Source organism: Littorina saxatilis, linkage group LG3 (assembly GCF_037325665.1).
Source record: "Littorina saxatilis isolate snail1 linkage group LG3, US_GU_Lsax_2.0, whole genome shotgun sequence".
NCBI lineage: Eukaryota > Metazoa > Mollusca > Gastropoda > Littorinimorpha > Littorinidae > Littorina > Littorina saxatilis.
In genome coordinates, this window is record NC_090247.1 from 26,704,476 (window position 1) to 26,730,153 (window position 25,678).

At 42.1% G+C, this 25,678-nt stretch overlaps 2 protein-coding genes across 2 annotated transcripts; one reads left to right on the plus strand and one right to left on the minus strand.

Annotated features, from left to right (window-relative positions):
- Window positions 1-4,642: 4,642 nt before the first annotated feature.
- LOC138962004 (E3 ubiquitin-protein ligase TRIM56-like) lies at window positions 4,643-8,443 on the plus strand. Its single transcript, XM_070333698.1, has 2 exons — window positions 4,643-4,918; window positions 6,048-8,443. The coding sequence occupies exon 2, from the start codon at window positions 6,084-6,086 to the stop codon at window positions 7,176-7,178; it is 1,095 nt and encodes a 364-aa protein (XP_070189799.1). The 5' UTR covers window positions 4,643-4,918; window positions 6,048-6,083; the 3' UTR covers window positions 7,179-8,443.
- Window positions 8,444-8,803: 360 nt separating this feature from the next.
- On the minus strand, window positions 8,804-21,330 carry LOC138962006 (probable pyruvate dehydrogenase E1 component subunit alpha, mitochondrial). Its single transcript, XM_070333699.1, has 9 exons — window positions 21,177-21,330; window positions 18,870-18,932; window positions 18,302-18,475; window positions 17,297-17,423; window positions 17,000-17,091; window positions 16,177-16,425; window positions 14,608-14,744; window positions 13,179-13,287; window positions 8,804-12,101 (listed from the first exon to the last, which is right to left on the minus strand). Exons 1-9 carry the CDS (start codon window positions 21,219-21,221, stop codon window positions 11,937-11,939), a joined length of 1,161 nt encoding a protein of 386 aa, XP_070189800.1. The 5' UTR covers window positions 21,222-21,330; the 3' UTR covers window positions 8,804-11,936.
- Window positions 21,331-25,678: the final 4,348 nt, after the last annotated feature.

The following is a 25,678-nucleotide window of genomic DNA, read 5'->3' on the forward strand; positions in this document are numbered from 1 at the left end:
AAAAGAATAGTACTTTCACTCTGTTGTCTATATTGTACGTTACGAACCGACCTGTGCAACCTATTTTGGTGTATTGACTGACTGAGTTTCGAGCACTATTCATGACCACATTTAATTCGAAGAAAATTCATGAACAGCGATGAGAATGTTGATATGACTGTTGAACTTTCAAATGTCTGCGTCAATTGTTCCAGCTGAATGGATTATTGTACAATGTCACCACTGTAGCGGTGTGACAGTAATGAAAGACTTGTGCTGAAAATTGTGCACGCGGCTTCCGAGGCATTGGAATGAAATATTTGTCGACATTGAATCTCCGATGTATACAGCGTTTTCAGCCAAAATCAGTGCAAATCTCCGTGTGTGTGTGCAGAACGCGTTCTTGTCTTGTCTGGAAGAACATTCTGTCATGAATTATGACCGACGGATGTCCCTTTGGGATTAACAGGCTCTTTAACAGTCAAGAAGTCTTTGGTCAGTGGTGGCGAACAAATGAGTGAGCATTTGATGCAGTGTAAGTGTCTGTGTGAGTTTTCTCAAACGCTGAATCTCCGGTCTGCGTGCGACATAAAACTTAAAGTACATTTGCTACAAAGGGTGAGCACAATCATTTACTATAAATATATGTATTTTGACGAATTAGTTGTATGTTGACGGATAATTTGAGGTTGAACTGATATTACTGGTGGAAAAGTGACATTTTTGCACTTCTTTTACATTTGTGTGTGAAAAACGAGAACAAAGGGGACATAATCAATGTAAATAGGTATGTGAGGGGCAAGTGTGTACGCATTCGTTTTTGCTAGAGAGAGGGAGGGAGAGAAAGAGTTTGTGTGTGTGTTGTGTGTGTGTGTGTGTGTGTGTGTGTGTGTGTGTGTGTGTGTGTGTGTGTGTGTGTGTGTGTGTGTGTGTGTGTGTGTGTGTGTGTGTGTTCTGAGGTATTAATTATATTAAACGGTCGCTGCACATGCCACATAATTGATAGAAATTGATGGAAACAGTCATGGTACGTCTGTTGAAGTCACACCATTCGGGTGTTGAGCTTTCAACTAAATGAGTATAACATTCCCAGAAGGACAATGTTCTTTCTTCGGTGTGTGTGTGTGTGTGTGTGTGTGTGTGTGTGTGTGTGTGTGTGTGTGTGTGTGTGTGTGTGTGTGTGTGTGTGTTTGTGTGTGTGTGTGTGTGTGTGTGTGTGTGTGTTCTCTTCGTGTATTACTGAGTAATGATCATGACCGTTTTATTTATTACCACACTTGCATTGTACTGTTTCTATACACCTTTTCCATTTGCAAAAGTATTTACATTTACATGACACAATGATAGGAATTCTCCATTTTTTTTCATTCTGTTAATTTGAGCCAAACGAGAAGAATAAATATTCAGGAAAAAAAGTGTACTTACTCAGATCCGAATTTTCAGAAATGTATTCCTAATTAAAAGTGTAATTTTAAATCTATGCTGCTATTCTTAAATATGCTGGTGAAGTATTTATTTTCGTGATTTACATTCACTTTCTTTTCGTAATAGACAGAGTAACTTCGATGAAATCAACTCCTTTAGTCAAATTACAGCACGTATCAAAGAAACGTCGTTATATGTTAAAGCATGAGAGATGCAAACAAGTTACTTTTCATTAGTTCCTGTTTTTCACATCCTAATACTTCTTGAAAAGATTGCCCTTTCAACTCATTTATGCACGTTATTCTGTGTTCATATGTATCCAGGTTTGGCATTAAAAAAAACGCACTTCATCCATTCGTCTTGTTCTTAAAATGAGAAACTCCATTTTCACCTCAAAATAACATTCCATTTGTGTTGCAAGTGTTGTTATTTGTCCATGCACGGACTCGACCAATTGTTAACACAATTAACTTAATTGTGTTAATTTAATGGCATGTTTTCAATTCAGTTCGGGGTCTGTAAGCTCTATGGTGTTAGAACCGTACGAATGACCTTGAGTAAGTGCAATTTACAAATTCCTCCAACTTAAAGCAAAAACATTGGTCGTCTAAACAATGAAAATAACCTACAGACTTTCATTCAAGTAACTGTCGCAAAAAAACGCGCCGTGTCGCTCAATAGACGAAATCCGGATATAACTTTGCCGGTGTAACACGAGAAAATTACTCCCACGAGATTTTTACTCCGGAGTAAACATTTCGTACGAAAAAGTTACTCCCTTTACGAAAAAAGCACTCCCCCATTGCACGAGAAAATTACTCCCCAAGACAGGTGAGTTCCGAGTAAACATTTCGTACAAAAATGTTACTCCCCTGACGAATAAATAACGAATAAATTACTTCACCCCAACACGAGCAATTTAACTTCCCATGCCAGGTGTACGAAATTTTTACTCCCTTGTCCCCTGTTAGTCTTGGTGGTGGAAGGGGTGGAAGGAGGGTAGCGCGACATTCGTGTGCGCGAGATCACTTATTGGCATTATCCCTTCGCCCGCATCCCATTTTTGCGTACGAGATTTTTACTGGAAGTAAAAAAAAATGGGGAGTAAAAATTTCGTGGAGGGAGTAATTTTGTCGTGCCTTGGGGAGTTCTTTTCTCGTACGAAAAGTGTACTCGGAGTAAGAATTTCGTACGAAATATTTACTCCGGAGTAAATTTTTCGTGGAGTAAAAATTTCGTGTTACACCGGGTTCTATCAGTTATGGAAGAGTTGCTTTTACATAAAAACACCGAGGGTAGCCACACGTGACATTGTAGGCTTGCCTCACTGTTCCTATGAAAACCAACACACACAAACTTGTTCAGATATCTTTACATCTTGACAGAGTTCTTTCCCAATATCGCCTGTAAGAGTAGTTCCTAGAAGACCATAAGGCCAAACAAAAATATATGTTGGTTAAGGGTAACATGACCCCAAAAATGTGGGGTGGTAGATCGGCTTTTTTTTTTTTTTTTAAATAAGTCTCGGTATGGTTCGCAAAATGTGCCAGAGGTTGGGTTTTTTAAAATATTTTTTTGAGAAATGAAAAAAAATTGTTTTAAATTATACCGTGGGTCTGGAACACATGAGCTCATTATTTTGGTCTGGAAAAGCCCTTCCATCGTGGGAATATTCGTCCTGAGCAGGTTATTGACATTTTGGATGGGTGTCCGTTTTCAGTTCTGGTTTGACGAATGAAATTACAGTGTTGTGCGACTGCGTGTTGTTTGATATGTATTTACCTACTGCGGAGTGCTGTTTTTGAGTCGATCGATTGTACTGTAATCAAACTATTATTATGTAAATTTCCAATTCCACCGTTGAACTTTTGCACGAATGTACAATAAAGTTTTTTGCATCTTCTATTTTGATGTGAACTTGTTTTATACTATTTGTACTGATGTAATGAGGTGAGTATACTCTCTCTCTCTCTCTCTCTCTCTCTCTCTCTCTCTCTCTCTCTCTCTCTCTCTCTCTCTCTCTCTCTCTCTCTCTCTCTCTCTCTCTCTCTTTCACACACACACACACAAGCGCGCGCGCGCACGCACACACGCAACGGGCGCAGGCAAGCAGGCACACACACTGTGACACACACACACACACGCACACAGCTAACATTACAACTTAAGCATAAAGCGTACTGAACCACTTGCACGCACATCAATAAACAATTACAATAAATGTCACCTCTAGGTACATGTTCTGCGGTGCTTTTATGCCAGTGCTTTTCCAAAAGGAACAAATTCAAGCCTTTTACTTTTGGTTTCGTGTCCTTATACAGTGTAAACAGTGTTACGGTTATTTTCATCGGGAATTCCCGGACACTACTCTGGGTTTTTTTTTAATGTTACGTTAAGACGCAGGCCATTGTTTTGTTATAGAATTTGGTGCAAACAACAACAAACGCTATCAATTCTCTGCTTGGTTTGTTTGATTCAAGAACGTTCGTTTCCTCATCGTTGAATGCTGATGTTGACGATTTTATTGGAATTGGGGTCTTCAAGTCAGTTGTGTTGTGCAGCTATATCTTACTACAGAAGACAATGTCACAGTGTGTTTTTATATTTTCAAAAGTAAAGAAAATGGAAACTCGGGCGCTCTACATGTATTAACACCATACGTCTATTTTTCAACACCAAAACCGAATGGCGGCAGGGATGTGGGGAAGTGGATGTAGGTCAATTACCTCTTCTCTGTCTGTTCTCTCTGTCTGTCTGTCTGTGTCCGAGTCTGCCCGGCTGTATCTGTGTATGTTCGTACGTGTTCCGGTGTGTGTCGGTTTGTGTGTGCGTTTGTGTGTGTGTGTGTGTGTGGCAGTGTGTGTGTGTGTGTGTGTGTGTGTGTTCGTACGTGTGTGCATGCGCATGTCACAGTGTGTCAGTGCGTGAAAGTGCAGGTGTGTGCATGTGAATACGCCAGGGACCTATATTTAGGTCTATGGAATATGCGAACGCTTTCATGTGTGCATGAGCATATCGCTGTGTCTATCTGACTATCTGTCTTCCTGTATCAGTTTCTGTCCTGTCTGTCTATGCATATCGTTAAATACATGAGAGAGAAAGAGAGAGAGGGGGAAGAGGGACAGAGAGACAGACAGGCAGGTAGACTGACAGGTAGGCAGGCAGCCAGACAGACAGATAGAGAGAGAGAGGACGAAAGAGAGAGAGAGAGAGAGAGTGACAGAGACAGAGAGAGTGACAGAGAGAGAGAGAGTGAAAGAGAGAGACAGAGAGAGAGAGGAGCCGGCGGATGACGCATAGGTTGCAACATTCGATTCAGTGCGCCAGTGCACCAAATGGGAATTCCCACCGAATTTTACAGGTGCGAAACAAAAAGTAGCATGAATATTCCCACGATGGAAGGGCTTTTTCAGACCAATTTAATGAGCTCCTGTGTTCCAGACTCACGGTATAAAACACAAGTTTCTGGAACACTTGTGTCACATGGCATTTCAGATCGTGGCAAATCGCAACTGTAAGTACTAATGATGATTGTTTTGAGTCATGATCTCTCTCTCTCTCTCTCTCTCTCTCTCTCTCTCTCTCTCTCTCTCTCTCTCTCTCTCTCTCTCTCTCTCTCTCTCTCTCTCTCTCTCTCTCTCTCACACACATGTGTAGTGTGTGAGAATGTAAGCCCAGTGTGTGTGTGTGTTAGTTCGTGTAAGTGTGTGTGTGTGTATGTGTGCCGTGTGTTTGTGTGTGGGTGTGTGTGTATGTTTGTCAGTGTGTGTGTGTTTGCGTGTATTTGTGTGCCGCGTATGTGTGTGTGTGTGTGTGTGTGTTTGTAAGTATGCCGTGTTTGTGTCACAGTGTGTGTGTGTGTGTGTGTGTGTGTGTGTGTGTGTGTGTGTGTGTGTGTGCCTGTCTGCTTGTGTTTGTGCGTGAGTGAGTCTGTCTATAAGTCTTCTTGTGCCTATGCGTTTGCGCCTCTTGCCTGTATGCGTATGTTTGCGTGTGTCTTTCTGGTTTTTTCGGTCTGTGTTTGTGAGTGTGTGTGTGTGTGTGTGTGTGTGTGAGGTGTTTGTACGTGCGTGTGCGTCCTTTCATGTGCGTGCGCGTGTTCCTGCGTGCATGCGTGTCAGCTTTAACTTTCTTTTCAAGTGCACATCATTCACTTCTCACTGCTCACCAAACTATAACGACTCAAGCTATCGAGGATCATGTTTTTACATTGTGCGAGGCCTGATCAATACAGAAACAATTACCTCAAAATGTTTCCTTTATGTTGTTTACAGGTTGCCTTCAAGGCTGTTACTAAAAAAATGGTTGCCTGAGTTGTTTGTTACTGTTGTTTTTCCCCCATAAATTCTAACACATAAGACCAAGTTAGCAAGGTCAGCCATGTGAGCAGTATCTTAATTATTACTAATTTGCCATGTACAATGTACGAGTATAAACTTTCGACTGTTACCACTTAATGTCGTTGTCGTCGTCGTCGTCGTTGTCGTTGTTGTTAACTAATAATGACTATGTCCTCTAAACGATTTGAAATCCTGTCTTTTTTTAAATGCAAAGATGACATAATGTACCACCAAAAAAGGTACTCAAATACAGAAGAACATATTACATCCGTTTCATAAAGGCATAACTGAATTTACTCTCAGGTCGAACAGAAACCTGGATTTCGGCGCTGTAACAGAATGTCAACAACAGGGTACCCAAATCGGCAACCTCCACTAAACAACTACAACAACAACCAGAAGAACCTAGTCTGCGCAGTCTGCAGAGACGTCTACGCGGACCCGAGAATACTTCCATGTTTCCACACATTCTGCCTGCAGTGTCTTGAAGGCTTGCAGCGAACCCACGGCCCCCTCCCCTTCCCTTGTCCCTCCTGTAGAAAGAAGACCCCACTGCCCTCCGGAGGCATCAAGAATTTCCAGGTCAACTTCTACATCACGGAAGACGAGCTCCGCGCAGCACGAGCACCAAGGCCACGATTGTGCAAGAGCCATGGAGATGAGGCCGAGAGATGCGAGTGTGATCTGTGCGAACAGAAGATTTGCATCGCGTGCAAACTAACCGGACACAACCACCACGAGTGTGAAGATCTCACTGAGCCGGCTTTTTGCTGTATGCAGTGCTTGAAATACCAGCAGACTCGTGTGTGCAAGCGGCACGAAGACGAGAAGCTGAAGTTCATATGCCATCAGTGCGACCAGGTGATCTGCGTCGTGTGCAAGCTGACAGAGCATAATCGCCACGACTGCCAAAACGTCACAGAGACCCCATCTCAATGTCGGCAGAGTCCCCAAGACCAGCAGGCTTGCTTTGAGGAGCTCATTCTCCACATAGAAAAGAAACTTCAAAAACTGCAAGAAAATAAATCAGCTTGCAAGACGAAGCGATTATCCCTGGACGAACAGATTCAACGTAGACACGCAGCGCTCATATCCGCTGCAGACAAATGGCGCAACAAAACTGTCGAAGACTTGAGCAGGAAAGCAGAAGACATTGATTATGAACTTGTCCTGAAGAGTCAATTCCTGGAGAAGGGTCTGAACGCTTTGCTTCAAGGCAGACAGACGCTGCACTGTGCGAGAGAACACAGCTCTGTGGAAGGGGACAGAGAAGCGTGGAACGTTCAAGCATGTGAGAACCTGGTGTCGAAGATGATGATAGATTTGGAAGATTGTGTTCCGCGTCTCGAACTTGATTGTCAAACGGCAGAGTTAAACGATGAGGACATTGGCCGCTTTATTGGTGTTCCTGTCAAAGTGGAGCTATTGCAGTAACATCATAGTTTCATCTCCTAAAGTCGATCAGATCGTCCCCCCCCCCCCCCCCCACATTACGCGCGCGTGTGTGTGTGTGTGTGTGTGAGAGAGAGAGTGTGTATGTTAGAGAGAGAGATTGAGAAAAAGCATGTGTGTGTGTGTGTATTGTGTGTGCGTGTGTGTGTGTGTACCTGCGTGTGTGCGTGCGTGCGTGCATGTGTACAACGTAGAGGAATCTGAGAATCTGTTGTCTACAATGATGAAACATTTGGAAAAAGATATTCGGCGTCTCGAACTTGATTTTCAAACGGTAGCGTGAAAGGACGAAGCCATTGGCTGCGTTATCGGCATCCCTTTCAAACTGGAGATATCGCACTGTGAGCGTTCCCATCAGCAACCATTTCTCTTCAAAGGATGATAAATATTTTGTTCCCAGATAAAAACAATCTCTCTGGACACAAAGATGTGTGTTTGGTTTCAAAGACTGTTAGTTTAACAAAAGTGTTTGAAACAGATATATAGGGAAGTTACATGACACACATGAGGAATAATAACGTTACTCACTGACATAGCAGAACGAAACGCTTGAATAACAAAGTGTTTCGGAGCCTGCTGTCTAAAAAAAAATATTGTGCACTTAGACCTGTACCGAATCAATACTTTAGGTTAACCACACCCTTCGCTTCTATTGTCAAACTCCCCACAATTGTTTTTAAAAAGTTACCTTTTGTAGGACACTTTTCGGACCAGCTCACGTACTCTCTCAGCCGAATCGCCGGACTCCTGTAGGCCTATTCTAGTGGTTACGTTACGGGATTTTTCAATACTTCGCTCGGCAGCTGTCGTTTACTTTTGGTTTCATTTTAACAGCTTGGAGAGTGTTTGTGTGTGTGCGAGTGGTTGTTTGTGTGTGTGTGTGTGTGTGTGTGTGTGTGTGTGTGTAAGAGTGATTGTGTGTGTGTGTGTGTTTGTTTATGTGTTTGCGTGTGTGTGTGTGTTTGTGTGTGTGTGTGTGTGTGTGTGTGTGTGTATGCTTTCCTCGCGAAGCTTAAAAGCAAGAGCAAAACAGCAATTTGAGACACGCCTCTGAGTAGTGTCGCCCTATCGTCGTCGAGATCTTTCAGGAATAGGTGTTCGTCGTTGGCCCATCAAACAGTCTACAGGGTAGAGACGTGTTTTCTTCATGTACGCTTAATCAGGAAAAATAAACAAGATGTTTTCAACAATACGAGCATGAGTTGACCTGTGCATGAAGTGCTTGCTACGGAACTTGATAAATTGATAGCATACGCAAATAAGCTCTCTCCCTCTCTCTTTCAACCTCTCGCATTTTCTTTCTACTTTCTCTACATCAGTCTCTCTCTCTCTCTCACACTCAGTCTCTGTCTCTTTCTCTAACTATGAGTCTGATGTCAGCCTGGTTATTCAATCAGCTGTAGCTACATGAACGCAAATGTATACAAGTTTACATTCAATGAAGAAGATACTATACACACTTTTTTGGCAAAGGAAAAACACAGGTGGCCCATACAGAGACCACTTTCAGACACACACACACACACACGCACACACACACACACACACACACACACACCTAACGATTACTAACCTTTTGACTGACGGTAATGCTTCAAGGACACACAGGAGGCCTAATGCATTTATTTGATTTGATATAGAAACATAAAATTACACATGTGACAAAACACAGGGAGAAATAACGGGACAGCGTAGACCAGGGGGAAAATCTGCAAGCGAAAATTCAAAGAAAAACCGTTGCACTCTGATTCGCAGCAATTGTTTTCTATTTCCCGTTTGAATCTGCGGTGAACATTGATTGTTTTCTTTTTCATACTCGCATACTACACCTCACCCTCCCAGCCCCCCTCCCCGCATTGAATGTACTTCAGACTGTCCCACTTTCGGTTTCGTTATTCTGAGTCATAGCCACAGCTGAAAAGAAAAACTGAGACCACCTGTTGAACTTGGAAAATTTAGCAAAACCAAAACGTCATCGTCTGGATTTCGGGGAAACAGCCCACACCTGCTACATTGAAAATGTTTCCTATTCAGTCAAGCCTTAACCAACAATGAACCCTTTTATAAGACCCTCCAATTTTAAGATTCCCTCTGTATCAAAACCTGATTTCTTAAGACTTCCTATCCATGGTGTCAAACACTTATAAATAGCTTCATTTTAAGAGTCCTTCTCCTAAGTAGCCTCAATTTGTAAGATTCCTGGAGCTCTCAAATAGAGGTCTTTTCTTTCTTTATTTGGTGTTTAACGTCGTTTTCAACCACGAAGGTTATATCGCGACGGGGAAAGGGGGGAGATGGGATAGAGCCACTTGTTAATTGTTTCTTGTTCACAAAAGCACTAATCAAAAAATTGCTCCAGGGGCTTGCAACGTAGTACAATATATGACCTTACTGGGAGAATGCAAGTTTCCAGTACAAAGGACTTAGCATTTCTTACATACTGCTTGACTAAAATCTTTACAAACATTGACTATATTCTATACAAGAAACACTTAACAAGGGTAAAAGGAGAAACAGAATCCGTTAGTCGCCTCTTACTGGGGAGCATCGGGTAAATTCTTCCCCCTAACCCGCGGGGGGCATTTGTAAGATTCCTGGAGCTCTCAAATAGAGGTACAGGTACCATTGTACTACACACCGCCTTCACTAACCGGTTTGGTTCTCTTTACTAGACTGTAGTATAACCTTACTACACACCGCCTTCACTAACCGGTTTGGTTCTCTTTACTAGACTGTAGTATAACCTTACTACACACCGCCTTCACTAACCGGTTTGGTTCTCTTTACTAGACTGTAGTATAACCTTACTGCACACCGCCTTCACTAACCGGTTTGGTTCTCTTTACTAGACTGTAGTATAACCTTACTACACACCGCCTTCACTAACCGGTTTGGTTCTCTTTACTAGACTGTAGTATAACCTTACATGTACTACACACCGCCTTCACTAACCGGTTTGGTTCTCTTTACTAGACTGTAGTATAACCTTACTACACACCGCCTTCACTAACCGGTTTGGTTCTCTTTACTAGACTGTAGTATAACCTACCTGTGCAGGTACAAAGACAAATTCCAACACACACAACTTTTTTTTTCAGACTATGTGAGATACATCACTCGAACACAAACGGTTTCAGACAGTCAAAAAGTAAATTATTCTTTTCTTCAGAGTCAAACTATGTTGTTTTTATTCGTCAGAAACAAAGAGTTGCAAGGAGTGACAAATATAAACAAGCTATCTGTTTGTCATTCGTATGTCTCTGCAACACATACATCCTCAAAATCAAAACTGGCTCTTCAAAATCAACAACCATACTCTAAAATAATAAAATCGCAATTCTCTGAAAAAGTTGTCTTCAAAAAATTTGAGGTGCCATCCATACACACTTTTATATTTAACAATTACATGTAGTTCTTATAGACACATGCACTTCAGCCGATCTTTCAGAGATTCAAAAACAGCATAGTCAATAGCAGGTACCCAATATTGCAGGTACCCTAAACATTCTGCACACGTGAAATATAAACACATGCCACAGACCAACTAAAATATAACAAAAGACAGTAAAAAGGACAACGACAATGATTCTACTAATTAAAACCGGAAACATCATCTTCACATGGAGTAATTCGACTTTCTTCCATAGTTGTCTGTGAGTTTGGGGACGATAAGAACAATTTACTCTCTTTGAAACACCTATAAACCCTCACAACCTCACACAAAAACAGGCACACTTGCTTCTCCAAACATAGCAGTCTGTGTAAACCTAAACGCTGCATTGCTTTTTAAAACCACTCTTACCCTCAACTCCATTTCATTAAAAATTCTGTTCTGCTAGTAGATCATATACATGTGCTTCTCCTTTGTCTCATCCGTTCTTGTGTCAATGCTGTTTACCCTTTACTAATTAACATCTTTTATATTTAACAATTACATGTAGTTCTTATAGACACATGCACTTCAGGCGATCTTTCAGAGATTCAAAAACAGCATTGTCAACAGCCTGTACCCAATATTGCAGGTACCCTAAACATTCTGCACACGTGAAATATAAACACATGCCACAGACCAACTAAAAGATAACAAAAGACAGTAAAAAGGACAACGACAATGATTCTACTAATTAAAACTGGAAACATCATCTTCACATGGAGTAATTCGGCTTTCTTCCATACTTGTCTGTGAGTTTGGGGACGATAAGAACAATTTACTCTCTTTGAAACACCTATAAACCCTCACAACCACACACAAAAACACCCGTCGCGATATAACCTTCGTGGTTGAAAACGACGTTAAACACCAAATAAAGAAAGAAAGAAAGACACAAAAACAGGCACACTTGCTTCTCCAAACACCCTGTCTGTGTAAACCTAAACGCTGCATTGCTTTTTAAAACCACTCTTACCCTCAACTCCATTTCATTAAAAATTCTGTTCTGCTAGTAGATCATATACATGTGCTTCTCCTTTGTCTCATCTGTTCTTGTGTCAATGCTGTTTACCCTTTACTAATTAACATCTTAACCCTACCCCCCCCCCCCCCCCCCCCCCTTCCTCCCCATCCCATCCACCCCTACCATCTTTTCATGAAAACCTGCAGACTACTCAGATGTGTTCCATCCCCATCAACAGGGTAAACGCACATCATAAACCAGTTGAGTATCACTCAGTTCATCAATTCCAACGAAAAAGAGACAGATCCCAGTTTATCACAATTCAACCAAGATCAAGGAGCCCAGTTTATTTCGAGTCAGCCCAGATGGTGGGATCGCAACCTCGAACCCTCATTCCTGCGGGGGGCTGATTGTAGATGTCGTGATACAGCGCTTCCAGGGGCAGCTCGGGATCCGTCTTGGCTTTCTCCGCTGCCTCCTCCACTTCTTTGCGTACAGCGACGTCGATTTTCTGAAAGAAAGCAAAAGAGAGAGAGAGAGAGAGACTCAGTGAGAACATTATCTGGTTGGTATTTTTGTGTGTGTGAAAGAGAGAGAAAAAGAGAGAGAGAGAGAGAGAGAGAGAGAGAGAGAGAGAGAGAGAGAGAGAGAGAGAGAGAGAGAGAGAGAGAGAGAGTTAGAGAGAGACAAAGAGAGACAGACAGACAGACAGAAAGAGAGGGGGAGGCAGAGAGAGAGAGAGAGAGAGAGAGAGAGAGAGAGAGAGAGAGACAGACAGGGGAAAGGGAGAGAGAGGGGGGAGGGAGAGAGAGTTGCAAGAGAGAAACAGAGAGATCGAGATGTAGAATTAAGAAAGAGAGAGAGAGAGAGAGTGTGTGTGTATCAGAATAATGTACCAGTGCATTTGTAACAAAGGTTCAAAAACAAAACAAACACAAAGACCGAGACCATAAAAATGAAATACTTCCTTGCAGTTGCAAATGGGATTTAAATCGTATTCAACTCGCGTTTAATCTGGCCTCACAGGAAATACAAAATGATTCAAACACATATAAATGCACTAGGTTGTATCCTCACAAAATCTGTAAGATGTGTCTTCAAAACCCTTACAACCTGTCCTTGGTCACATAAGAAGAAACATAAGTTCTAATTGAGCAATTTAGGCAGTCATACTCAAATTTCAGAGGAACTTTCAGGGTCTTAGCAGTCTCACGCCAACAACAACAAAAATGTTGGTTTAGGGTAACCCAACTGACCCTATTTCTTCCTGTGGACCCTAAAATATTTTTTTCATTTCTCAAAACAAACAAAAATTCCCATTTTGTTGAAGCTTAGTCTGCGGGAAACATTGACACTCTTACTATAAAACTTTGTAACAACTAATATAAACGTGCAATACAATTCAAGAGCTTGAGACAAAATGGTGTTTGTGATGTTTTCATATTATTATGAGGTGAACTAAATGTTATAAAAAAAAATTTTAAAACTCTACCCACTGACCCTATTCTTTTTTGGTCATGTTACCCTACACCTGCATATTTTTTTATTTTGCCTTAGAAGAAAGGTGTTTCTGTCAAATGTTTATTACCTTGAGCTCTTCGTCAGTGACGAGACCAGCGCCGGTGATCTTCTCCTTGAACAGAATGATGGGGTCGCGCTTCTGACGCACCTCCTGCACCTCTTCACGGGAACGGTAGCTGACAAACAAAATGTAAATAATTTGTAAATGAGGAAGTAAGAGAGAGTGAGAGAGTGAGAGAGAGTGTGTGTGTGTTTGTGTGTGAGTGTTTGTGTAATTTGTAAATGGGGGAGCAAGAGAGAGAGAGAGTGAGTGGGTGAGTGTGTGTGCGTGTGTGCATGTGTGCATGCGTGTTATAAACGGTATATTGTTAACAGAGTGGCTCACAGTGTGAATTTTGTTTATGTTTTATTTTATTCCATATTTCTATTTAAGAGCAGATATGCCACAATTTTCCATGCACATAAATGTTTATCTTTTTAAGGTTTATGGAGGTTAGTGTTTCCTTAAATGTTGAATGAACAAGCAACTTTCATTCTCTGCTCTGCTAGGTTTCTTGAAGCTTTTCCTTACTGGGGTACGTGTGATGAAAAGACATCCTTGGAATCAAGCTAGTGTCCCTACACTCTGCATGTGACCTGTCATGACAGGCTTTTTGATATAAAAGTGAATATAAAAGTGGACAATTGAAAGTGTCCTTACTTCTTTCATGGAAAAAAAGTTGAAAAACAAAAGAATTCTGTACTTACCAATACAAGGTGAGTGCACAAAAAAATTAGTCAATTTTTTTCCTGTGGAGGCTTCTTCAGGATTTATACAAAAATATTTGCTTATTGTTTCCCTTTGTATTTGTTTGTTTGTAAATCCTGAAGAACCCTCCAGAGGCAAACAGACATATTTTGGGCTCAAGTAAGTGTAGCCTATGCGATGCTAACTTTTGTCTGTCTGTGCATGCGTGCGTGCGTGTGTGTGTGTGTGTGATAGAAACTTTAATATTTCCGAGTCTATGGATAAAGCTCATAAGAAGATTAGGTCTCGGTCAAAAGTGTTTGACGTGTGTGATAGAAACTTTAACATTTGAAGACGTCACATTATGACATAAGAGAGTTAGACGTCACGCGAAGGACTTACTGAAAGTCTCGGTCATTGTTATTGTGAGCGGGCCGAGACTAGTTGGCAGATCTAGTGTCTCGCTTTCTTGCACAGTTTCACCTATGCTTACTGTGTGTGTGTGTGTGTGTGTGTGCGTGTATGTGTGGCGGAGTGATTGAGTTTGTGTTACTGTTTGTCGATTTCTTACGTGAGCCTTGAAGGCTTCGCCTCTTGTTGTATGTGCTGTCCTTGTATTGGTGAGTACAGAATTCTTTTGTTTTTCAAGTTTGTTCATTTACCCACAGTTGTTTATAGTTGTTTAGATTTCTTTCATGGGAGGTGACCACTCATTTGAGGGACCTCACATCGCAAGTACAAGTACCACTGTCTTTGTCTTGATACTGACCTTGTGCCAGGGTCACTCATACTGTGTCCGTGGTAACGGTAGGTGGCGCACTCCAGTAGAATGGGGCCGTTCTTTATGGCGTACTGCTTAGCAAACTCTGCGGCTGCTCTCACCGATATAAGATCCATGGAATCCACCTGCACAAAAGTGACAGTAAACAATGAAAATCCAGACACAGTAAACAATGAAATTCAAGACACAGTATAAACAATGAAAATCCAAAGACAGTAAACAATGAAAATCCAAACATAGACATGAGATCATTAAATTGTAAACAAAAAAAGCCCGAGAGCAACGACAGAGAGATGTGTACAGAGAAGAGACAATGGAAAGGACAGTCTATTTGCGCATGCAGAAAGATGACATGAAGAATTCAATGCTTCAAAAGATACAGACTTATTCACACAGACTTTAGACTTCATTCATTTTTAATCCGTAAAAGAAGTGGATCTCTCTACAAGCATGGCTGCATTGGTTTAAGGCTTGGCATAGCATGGGTGCAGAAAGCATGTCTTGCTCTCTCCAGTATTGAAGATGTGAGACATAGTTGCTACTCCGACTTTGTGGGGTGACAGATTTTTCTTCCACACTCAATTAGTTGATGTCTATAACTCCACCTGAGAGGTTTGTGAGACGAATCAACAAATCTTGTACCATAGAAAACTCCATTACACAACTAAGTCCAAATTTCAGGTAATGTTCAACTACTTATTCAGATCCCTGGTCCTAGCTGTTCCCAGTGCTGTACAGTCAGGGCCTAGCATTGGAAAAAGTGAGTTCAGCGTACAAAGGCGGGGGTCTGGGTTTGAAGATTTTTTGGAGATTTTTTACCTGAAATGACCTCCCCCAAAGAAGATTGAGCAACTAAATTATGCCATAGTCCAACGGTCCATAGTCCGTATCGGCACATTACTTCTTCTGACTTGCCTTCCGCCTTCGGAACGAAATCCAGCCATTCCCACTGAATGGCTGACCACATTCAACAATGTCGCTTCGAGACATTATTTCAAGTCTAGAGCCACAAAACACCGGCACAAAGCATGCTCGCGCGATGCCAGAGGAAGTGCGTGCTCAAGCAAACTGTCAAATCGATTGAGAATTGAACCGAACGGCGCACAAAACGAAAGCTGGGACTGTTTGGTTTACCGTTTGGGAATAACAGGTTTTTGCATTTCGGCGTACACCAAATCGAGTTCCGCGTACTGGAGATGTTATTTCGGCGTAAAGTACGCCGAACGGCTTACAATGCTAGGCCCTGTACAGTGGAACCCGCTTTCGAGACCTCCCAATTTAAGACACCCTCCCTTTTAAGACCCTATTTTCTCAAGACTTTCTGTTCATAGCCTTTGTACATTTACCCCCATTGTAAGACTCCCCGAATTTTTCAGATTTGTTTAGGTCCCAAAAGGAGGGTTCCACTGTACCACTATGTGAATACAGATGCCCGTTCCATGTGCCTGAGGACAAACTGGACCAAAACTCCCACAAACTATACTGTTAAAATCCCACCAAAAGTCAGTGATGTCGAAATCCCATTGAAAGTTCTGAAAGCAATGTCCTGAGGCTTACCCAGATGCCAGGAACATAGTCTCCCCTCGTGTAGTACTCTGTTGACGCAGACGCTCTTTCCACAGAGGTTCCCATGCCGTAGCCGTTGTTCTCGCACACGAAGATGACGGGGATGTCCCACAGTTTGGACATGTTGTAGGCCTCAAAGATCTGGCCCTGGTTTGCTGCACCATCGCCGTACAGTGCCACACACACGTTTTTCTTCCCTTGGTACTTCATTGCAAAGGCGATGCCGGCACCCAGGGGAACCTGGTGAAAGATGGAATAATTAGAAGAATTAGAAGAAGAAAAGCGAATACACATACGACTCACCTTCATGGCCAAGGCGATGCCGGCACCCAAGGGAAAGTAGTAAAGAAGAAGAGTTAGAAGAAAAAGAAAAGTGAATACATATACGACTCGCCTTCGTCTTACGTAATAGGACTCAGAAATTATCTGGCGCTCTAGCTTCATAATCATTCACAAAAATGCTAAATTCCTACTTATTGACCTAAACTTGCCCCCTTGTGACCTTGAAATTTGATGATGGTCAACCAGACTTGGGTCATGTGTAGAGATCATCAAACCCTGGAAGCTTGTGAGTTTTCGAAGATCTAACTTCAAAAACATCCAAGAAAATGTATTTCATTTTTCAAACAGACCTTGACCACACTGTGACCTTGACATTTGATGAGGGTCAACCAGAGAAAATTCACCTCACCTGTGCGCCAACAATGCCGTAAAAGTTTTTGAAGTACAAGTACATGTACAATGCCCATTATTACTGTTAATCTTATTGAAATGAACATGTTTGGACTTGATGGATGAAGACATTTTGACTCACCTGTGCTCCAACAATGCCGTTGCCGCCGTAGAAGTTCCTGGTGTACATGTGCATGGAGCCTCCCTTTCCCTGCGAACAACCAGATTTGCGCCCTGCAAACAGAAAAGTTTTATCCTGAGTGCTGCAAAAACTGTGTAACGTGTTGATTGGAAATTTCTGGCATTTTACAAACAAAAGTCAAAATATCAGGAATAAAATGTGCAACTGGTCAAACATACCGGTTGATATTGTTTGACCAGTTCCTTCCTGACAAATATGGTAGCGTAACTGATTTAGGCTTGGTTGAAAATAAATCACCTGTGAGTTCTGCCAAGACACCTGCGACAGGTACGCCACGTGTGTAGGTCCAGCCATGGGCACGGTACGCCGTGATGATTGCATCCTCTTTTGTCAGGGCTCCCTCTATTCCCACCGCTATGGCCTCCTGATGATGGAAACAAACATAAGAGATGGTAAAGTGGAACCCCCTTTTGACCCTCCCCCACCCCAATTTAAGACTCCCCCCTTTAATCTTAAGGCCTTGCAAGCTCAGATTTTCTGTTCATAACATCTATAAATTACCTTCATTTTGAGAAAACCTTTTTAAGACCTACTTTTTCAGATTTTGTAAGGCTTTCAAAGGGGTTTCCACTGTAGAGTGATTTCTTCTTCTTCTTCTTCTTCTTCTTTGTTCATGAGCTGAAACTCCCACATTCACTCATGTTTTTGCATGAGTAGGTTTTTATGTGTATGACCGTTTTTACCCCGCCATTCAGACAGCATACGCTGCAGCTGATTTCAGGGGAAGCATGCTGGGTTTGTTCGTGTTTCTATAACCCACCGAACTCTGGCATGGACTACAGGATATTTTCCATGAGCACTTGGTCTTGAGCTTGCGTGTACACACTAGCAGGTCTGCACATAAGTTGACCTGGGAGATCGGAAAAATCTCCACACTTAACCCACCAGGCGGCCACGATTCGAACTCAAGACCTTCCGATTAAGAGGCTGACGTCTTACCACCCCGCCACAGCACCCGTCGTAGAGTGATTTCTATTTTGTACCATCACTTTGAAGGGCCGACTCTGTGTGATAGTGATACATACAACTATATGTACCAATAAAGAAGTCACACTTTTTTTAAGATCCGTGGAAATGACCAACAAGTTAACAGCAAATTCAAAAAACTTTATTTTGAAGGAGATTGAACCTGTCATGTTGAGGCACGTTTGCTTATGATCTGATGTAAAACAATCTGACATGTTGCTAACGTCAGACACCCAACGACACCCCTGCTGCATATATATCTTTATGATGGCTGACCTGGCCAGAGTACAGGTGACAGAAGCCTCTGATGATCTTTGCCTTGTAGAGGTTGGCTGCTGTGGTCTCCAGACGTCGGATGGTCTGCATGGTGGTGTAGTAACTGAGGGCCTGGTCGCGCGTCACTGTCTGCTCGGTCGCTGGGCCCTGGTCCAACTTGTGAAGCTTGAAAGGCTGGGAGAAAATAAGAGAGAAAGATGGCTAGACATAGAACTTAGAAGGGCCAGGATTGCACTAAATGTTTATTGTACACCCGAATTTACAAATAGTTAAGAGGGTTCATATTCAACAAATACCTGCAACTTGATAACATCCAAGAAAACTTCCATGTTAATTTTTTTTTCTCACGGACGGGCAGCGTGAGCCAAAAATGAAACCATCTGCTCTGTGTACTGGCATCAACAGTATAGACACAGAACCCTCCCTCTGTCTGACAATATACTCACGCAGCAAATGTTATATGATGGGACACACACAAATCTGTGCATCATCCACATACAAGTTTCTATCTCAACAATGTCAATTGTCACTCCAACAAAATTGTACACCTCATGCAACAAAGTCTTACCTGTGTCTCAAAAGTTGCCTCTTGAGTTGCATAGTTGCTGCCTTGAAGCATACCAAGGATCCACTAAAAAAAAGAATATTCCAATGACAGTTAAAAAAACCATTTTATAATCATATTCATAATATGTATTTATTATTATATGGCGGGGACAAAACCCATCAGATCAAAACAAAAACAAAAAGCAAAGCAATGATAATTTTGTATTTCCAGAAAACGCGCCAGTATTTACATCATAACTTTCAACGTGATGCACATTCTGGGGAAACCAGACTAGTGTTTGTTATGGACAGCCAAAATTGCTTGCTTTAGAGAAATAATATACTGATCAATCTTGCACACTTTGCGTACACATGTTCTTGAAACCAAGCACAAGGATCAGCTGGGTGGTTTTTTTCTCCAGTTTCAACAATAGTGGTGACTGGTCAATATAACTTATGTCATTTTACTTGCAAAGTGCAGAAATATACTATTGTCACCAAAGCTATTTAAAACTCAAAAGAACAACTGAACAGCCTGAGCATCAAATATGCTCTTCTCGCAATGGAACATTCCATGCAAGGGGCAGCAACCCTGCTTAATATTAATCCTATATATATATAGATGTATCCATGATCACGTACACCAATTGTCGTTTAATGAAGGGTTTATTGCTTTGAGACACTGACAGTCTAAGTCTTTCAACAGAAATTAATTGGTATATCTTTTGTGCATATTATATATACTAATAGTTGAACATGTATGAATGCATGCCATGTTTGTCTTAGTCTTGAAATGCTTAGACACCTTTAAATATAGTGTGTAAATGTACATCAATTCATGTGCTGATAACGTAATTCTTAGTTCCTAGCATATAATCACGCCATGTCCCAAATAGACGCTAGTTCTGGGGACAGAAAAACCAAGATAGTATAGCATATTTCTTACGCAGTGGCTACACTTACGCCGCCCGTAACTTTTCCCTTCTTTGCTTTGATTACGCCACAAAGCATTTCCCCGCCAGGGCCGCGCTCTACTTTCGGTTTGATCCGGTTTGGGCGGCCATTTTAAAGCGTGGGTCGAGTGAGGACAGACGTGTTCAACAGTTCATTAGTAGTGGTTGTGCGTTTCTACCCGTATGCAGGCCGGTTTACTTTAGTCATGGATAGCGGACTTTACAGCGAAGCAGTTTTGACAGTAGGAAGTACATTCGAGTCCTTCGACAGGTTGCAAAAAGTTATCTCGGACTTTGAAACGAACGCGTTCGTCCAGCTCTACGTTTGGTCGTCGCGAACCCTGCAGGTGCAGCGCAAACGAGCCCCCAGAAAGACTTTCAACGAAGCATTGCAGTTTGGCGAGTTGGACTATGCCTGCATCAATGGAGGACGAAACCATCTGATGCAAACAAACAACCACTACATTTTCCCTCCAATTAACCTGTACGCATAGTACACATACGGGAAAAATATAACCCATAGTACATTCAGTACAGTACATCCTAGTACACACCATGGAGGAAATTCCACCACAAATCATACACAAATGATTCCTTGTTTGGAGAAACAAAATAACGGGATGGGTTGAGCAAACAACTAATTCACTACCCACATTCACCTGTACCATTAGTACAGATAAAAATACGGAATAAACCCGTTAAAGGAACAGTGAAATCTATAATCACTGAGCCTCATAATTATAAGCCTCAATCACTGAGAGGATATCTGGAAAATCAACCACCAGTACATACAAGTACGTATGTCCTAACAGGGGACATGAATAATAGTGAGCGTGTTACGACAGTAAAATGGCGTCATGTCGTAACTAGAGCATGTCCGGGTAGGATCACGCCGCGCCGTAATCAAATTCAAAGTCTGGCCGAGTGACTCTACGACTCGTGGAAAAGGTGTAACCGAAGCCTGCAGTGAGCGGGTTACGACAGTAAAATGACGTCATGCCGTAACTATAGAATTTCTGAGTCGAATTACGACTTGAAAAGGGCGTAACAGTAGCCCCTACCTATTTCTTATGAGTTAAAGCAGTGGGCACAAGTAAATTAAAAACGATATTGACTGTACTTGATATTCATGACTTTTTCAAGTGTTTCTGTTTCGCAACATCACACACACACACACACACAAACGTGCGCGCGCGCGCGCGCACACACACACACACACACACACACACACACACACACACACTGATTTCAAGTAAAATTATGTTTTCGGAAGTCTAGTCACCCAAGTTTAGGACGTAGACGGGATCCAATTCTAAGAAGTGGTGACGGTACATAGCAGTCTTGATTCTGGCATATCTCAATGATACACTTCTTACCTGCCGTGGCCCTTGGCTTGCCGACCTCCTGACGATATTGAGCATCTTGTGTCTGACTGTGCAGAGTGGAGAAATGACTCCTGCTGTCCTTAAACACCTGATTCGCGAAACGATTCGGTGTTGGCGACCTTCAACACGACCGGACCAAGGGACGTTACTCTTTGGCTCGATTTTGTAAGTTTAATCACAAGGCAATGCTCGTAGCGTACACTATCGGAGTTGGCTCCCTTGAATCATATGTCGTGTTGACGCACTGTCAGTATTTTTTCTTTGTTCTGTTGTTCAGTATTTGAAGAAGAAGAAGAACTGAGAAGAAGAAGAATTCCTGTTTGTTTCAGTGTTGATGTTTTTTGTTTCACCGATTTAGCTTTCCACTGAGTGGAAGCCAAACGACACGAATTTCCCATCAATGGAACAAAAAAATAGGGTATGAAATTATCACTCAAGAGTTAACAATATATTTAATTCTTTTTGGTGCGTATAAAACTAACATCCGCAGGGAAAAGATGACTAAAACTACACAGAGATATGTGACCCTCCACCACACAATGAGTCGCATGTCACCTCGCGCGGTTCTGCGCTAGGCTTAAAGGGCAGCTGTCGGGTTGCCTGGTCTCAAAAATGCGCGGAGTCGCGTGCAAAAACGCGTTTAAGAGTTTTCAGAGTTGATTCAACTAAAGACTGTTGATTTGGTCCAGAAGAAGACACTTTCATCATTAGTTTGAAACCATTAAAATGCGTGAAACTTTCTGCTAGTCCGGGGAGTGTCTTGTAACAGTGTGCATGAGGGTCACCTTAGTCACAGGCTTATAACTCAACAAGTTTTCGCTCTTTTCTAAAATGGTTTTCACCATTGGATAGAGCATAAAAAACTCTTTAGGAAAATGAAAATATATGAAAATCATGCAAAGGTGACATGCGACTCATTCCGTGGTGGAGGGTCACATATAGTAGCCTACATTAAACGCCTGAATGACTCGGTGACACACGGGCATGTAGCCGCACCGACTGGGATGTTTTAATGCAAAAATGTAATGTAACTTTTAATAGAGAGTTAGATTGGACATAAGTTTCCGCGTTCAATGTCGGAATGTCAACAAACAAACAAAATGATTGGAACGAATGAAAAAAAGAGGAAAGGATGGAGACTGAAAGACATTTTCTTTAAAGGAGTGCAATACACACAACAATGCACAAGAAATAATTGCAAAGTACGGTCAAACACATCCACAAATCAATTATACATAGAATTTGTCATTTTGCAGGTTTTATTAGTTACTTCAATACAGAACATTACAATTGCTCATTATAATAACAAACTTGAACACAATGTACACATGCATCGTCCACTTTGCCTCACACACTCAGTGATTCAGTGGAATCCCCATCTGAAGACTTAGGCCTACTACCCAATCTGAGAAAATCAGGTATTAAAAAGGAGGGGGGGGGGGGTAAAATGGTGGTACATTTAGAGAGGTTATGAACATAAAGTCTGAAAAAGCAAGATCTTAAACGGGGAGAAGTCTTTCGTTTGTTTGAGGGTCTTAAAAGGAGGAGCTTTTGCTGTATACGCACCACTACACACACGTCCAGCACACTTGTTTAAAGGCACAGTTCTTCCCGTGTTAACCTTTCAACTGAATCACTCTCTCAGATCTGGCCAGGCTTTTGCATGCAGGTAGGGGTGTTGCAGGTAGCTCTGTCTCCTCCTTGGGGATGAAGCTACCAGGGGAAGGGATTGTGTTGGAGGTGCGGGTAGAGGGGTAGCCCTCCCGGTGCTCCCCCTTGGACCTCCCTAGTCTAGGACCCTGGGTCTTCGCGAGGTGGCCTTTGTGGCGTAATCCCTCCGGACTAGCATAACGTTTCCCTATCCCAAGACCGACCGTGCGTGGTCTATGACCACATCCTCTACGAGGTGACCCTATCAACTAGGCAGCGCAAGCCCCTAGGCGAAACACGGCGGATCTAGAGGAGAGAACCTCGATAAAAAAACCTGAGCTGCCATGAAGACGGAGCATGTTGGCTGAGGACAGCGGGCAGACCTTCTGTGCCGACACCCATCTACAGGAGAAAACCAGGCATGCACGCATCAAATTGCAAACCCAACATGGCCATACAAACGGATATTCGACGGTATGGTGCTCGTCCCGCGGATCGCCAGGCGGATAAAGAGAATAATCCGGGAACGCAGAAGAAGAAGAAGAAGAATGCAGGTATAAGAACATCCCTCCCGGCTTGGATACATAACAAAGAACCATGCTCGTTGTGGTATTTTTTCGGAGGAAGGGGGGGGGGGTCCAATTTAGTTATCATCGGACACAGCTGGCTTTCTTTATGAAATAAATCCATCAAAACATTATCTTTCTGCATAGGAAGCAGTCGGGATCATTGTTGACGTGTGGCCCTGTGTGTTCAAGCAGAGGAATATATACCGGCACGGTTGGCCTAGTGGTAAGGCGTCCGCCCCGTGATCGGGAGGTCGTGGGTTCGAACCCCGGCCGGGTCATACCTAAGACTTTAAAATTGGCAATCTAGTGGCTGCTCCGCCTGGCGTCTGGCATTATGGGGTTAGTGCTAGGACTGGTTGGTCCGGTGTCAGAATAATGTGACTGGGTGAGACATGAAGCCTGTGCTGAGACTTCTGTCTTGTGTGTGGCGCACGTTAAATGTCAAAGCAGCACCGCCCTGATATGGCCCTTCGTGGTCGGCTAGGCGTTAAGCAAACAAAAAACAAAACAAAAACAAAATGAGGACTATAGCTCTAAGTCATGACACCAACAAACCTATGCGCAGTAGGCGACTAAGTCAAACACATTTAGGCGATAAAAAGGATAGCAAATACTGTTGGAGTACAAGTTAACCTTCACCGTATGATGCTTTGGACTTAGTACACAGCCATGGTCCGGATCGGATGATGTGGGTTAGTGTGGGATTTTCTTCTCTGAATATGTATGTGCTGTTGAATATGTTTATGTGAGACGTACAGACGTGACACTATACACTCAACTATATAATGATTTTACATCAAACTATACTCATGTGCCATGCTTAAAAAATCAACAACGACAAAACAACAGAAAACAAACCAAAAAAAAAAGAAACCATCACATACAGCAATACATGTCAATAAACATAACCATATCATTATTTTATAACATTATTATCGAGTTTTAACAATTCAGCATTTTTTCACTGACATTGGTAAGCCACATACACAAACGAATGTAGGCCTGATCCACCCACAGGCACAGGCACTCGTCACGAGCGGGTCGGGATCAAAGTGGGCGGGGCCTGTGCGCTCTCAAGACTACTACTATTCCCATAAGAAAAGACGACCGTCCATCACAAGTCACAGTGACATCCAAGACATAGGCCCCGCCCACCTCGTGACGAGTGCCTGTGCCCACACGCACACCACTGTGACGCACACCCACCCACACATACTCACAAACCTGCATTCCCAGACACATAATAATAATTATACACGCAGACTCGCCCGAAAGCTCACTCCCACCACCACCCGTGCACGTGTACTCACACGCACCCCGTACCATCCAACTTCATAGTAACTGAATACATAATCAAAGTTTCTTTATATACAGTTCATTTTTAGATAATATTAAAACAAATCATGCACCATATTTGTATTTACTTATACACACTTTCGTAATAAAAATTATATAAATAAATATTTTATTTTGTTGGCTTCTATTACAGGGTTGATAACCCAACAGAACTACGCGTTCTGAGAGGTGCACATTCACCCCTGAAATCCTTAAAATACAATTACTCACATTATTTGAAAAAAAACTCTTCAACTTTTTCACATTGATAAAAATAAGTTCAACGTGTTTACAAAATGTACACAGTTGTTTTTCTTTAATCTTCATTTTATATAATAGTGTATTTGTTGGATTAATATTATACGGTAATATTTCTTCACTGTAAAACTCTTAACCTAGTTTCTTCTTGTGTACATCCGCTTTCAAACAGCCAAAGAATGTGATCTAATTTAACCTGATATGTGTGTAACAAAAATGTAACAGCGCAAGGCTCACCCGCAAGGCTCATCATGCGAAACTAGTTTCTAATAAATGTGAGACCAAGAAGTGGAAGGGTGCTCCTATCTCCTAACGTAATTAGTATATAGTAAACTAGAGGAATACCCGGCTTCGCCGGGGTGAATCGCGAGACAGAGACAGACAGCGTGGCGGTTCATCACAATCACCTCTGCAAGCGAAGTCCTGTCAAACGGGATTGAGAATTTTAGAGCTTATTTCTTAGCCCTATATTATCTGTTGTGGCTTCTCAAATGCCAGAACATACAGACAGACGAAAGCCGCTAGACCCCATCACAAACAGAACTCTACAATCAACAGGTTTTAGTCCCACACACACACACACCAACACACACACAGAGAAGCCGTATCTATATATATGTATATCTATATCTATAAATATATAGAGATAGGTGAGAGTGTATTTTTTGCGTGGCTATAAAT